This window comes from Eimeria mitis, genomic scaffold (genome assembly GCF_000499745.2).
Source record: "Eimeria mitis Houghton genomic scaffold, Emh_scaff1329, whole genome shotgun sequence".
Taxonomy (NCBI): domain Eukaryota; phylum Apicomplexa; class Conoidasida; order Eucoccidiorida; family Eimeriidae; genus Eimeria; species Eimeria mitis.
Genome location: NW_013568788.1, coordinates 4,817 through 5,254, shown reverse-complemented (window position 1 = coordinate 5,254; position 438 = coordinate 4,817). Strand labels below are relative to the sequence as shown.

General features: G+C 62.6%; 1 protein-coding gene across 1 annotated transcript in view; it reads left to right on the top strand.

Annotated features, from left to right (window-relative positions):
* Positions 1 to 438, top strand: part of EMH_0034750 (uncharacterized protein) — a gene marked incomplete at both ends in the record, with an annotated part of 1,743 nt that overhangs the window by 58 nt on the left and 1,247 nt on the right. Inside the window, 2 exons of the mRNA XM_013494903.1 lie at positions 3 to 11; positions 273 to 392. Of these exons, the coding sequence (XP_013350357.1) occupies positions 3 to 11; positions 273 to 392 (129 nt within the window). The remainder of the gene's footprint in view (positions 1 to 2; positions 12 to 272; positions 393 to 438) is intronic.

The window sequence follows — 438 nt, the reverse complement described above, 5'->3', positions numbered from 1 at the left end:
GGGGGCCCCCGGTGGGCCCCCGGGGCCCCCTGGGGCCCCGGGGGCCCCCCTGGGGCCCCCGGGGCCCCCACGCTCCTTCACATGCAGCCAGTGCTGTGATTGCTTCGTTCCCGTGCGGTGTATCGTCGATCAGCACGAGGTAGAGATAATTCCTGCATCAGCGCGCAGCAGCAGCAGCAACCGCAGCAGCAACCGCAGCAGCAACCGTAGCAGCAGCAATATATACACCACAAGGGGTACTATAACAACGCCTCCATCTACTCTACGCACAGCTAGATGCAGCAGCAACTCCTTCAGACATCTGCTGCACTGCAGCAACGATCCAGCAGCAGCAGCAGCAGCACCAGCTGCAGCAACACAAACACAAATCCGACTACCTGTCGGCCCAGCAGGTATGTTCTGGGGGCCCCCCACCTCTTCTTATACTCAGGGGCCCCC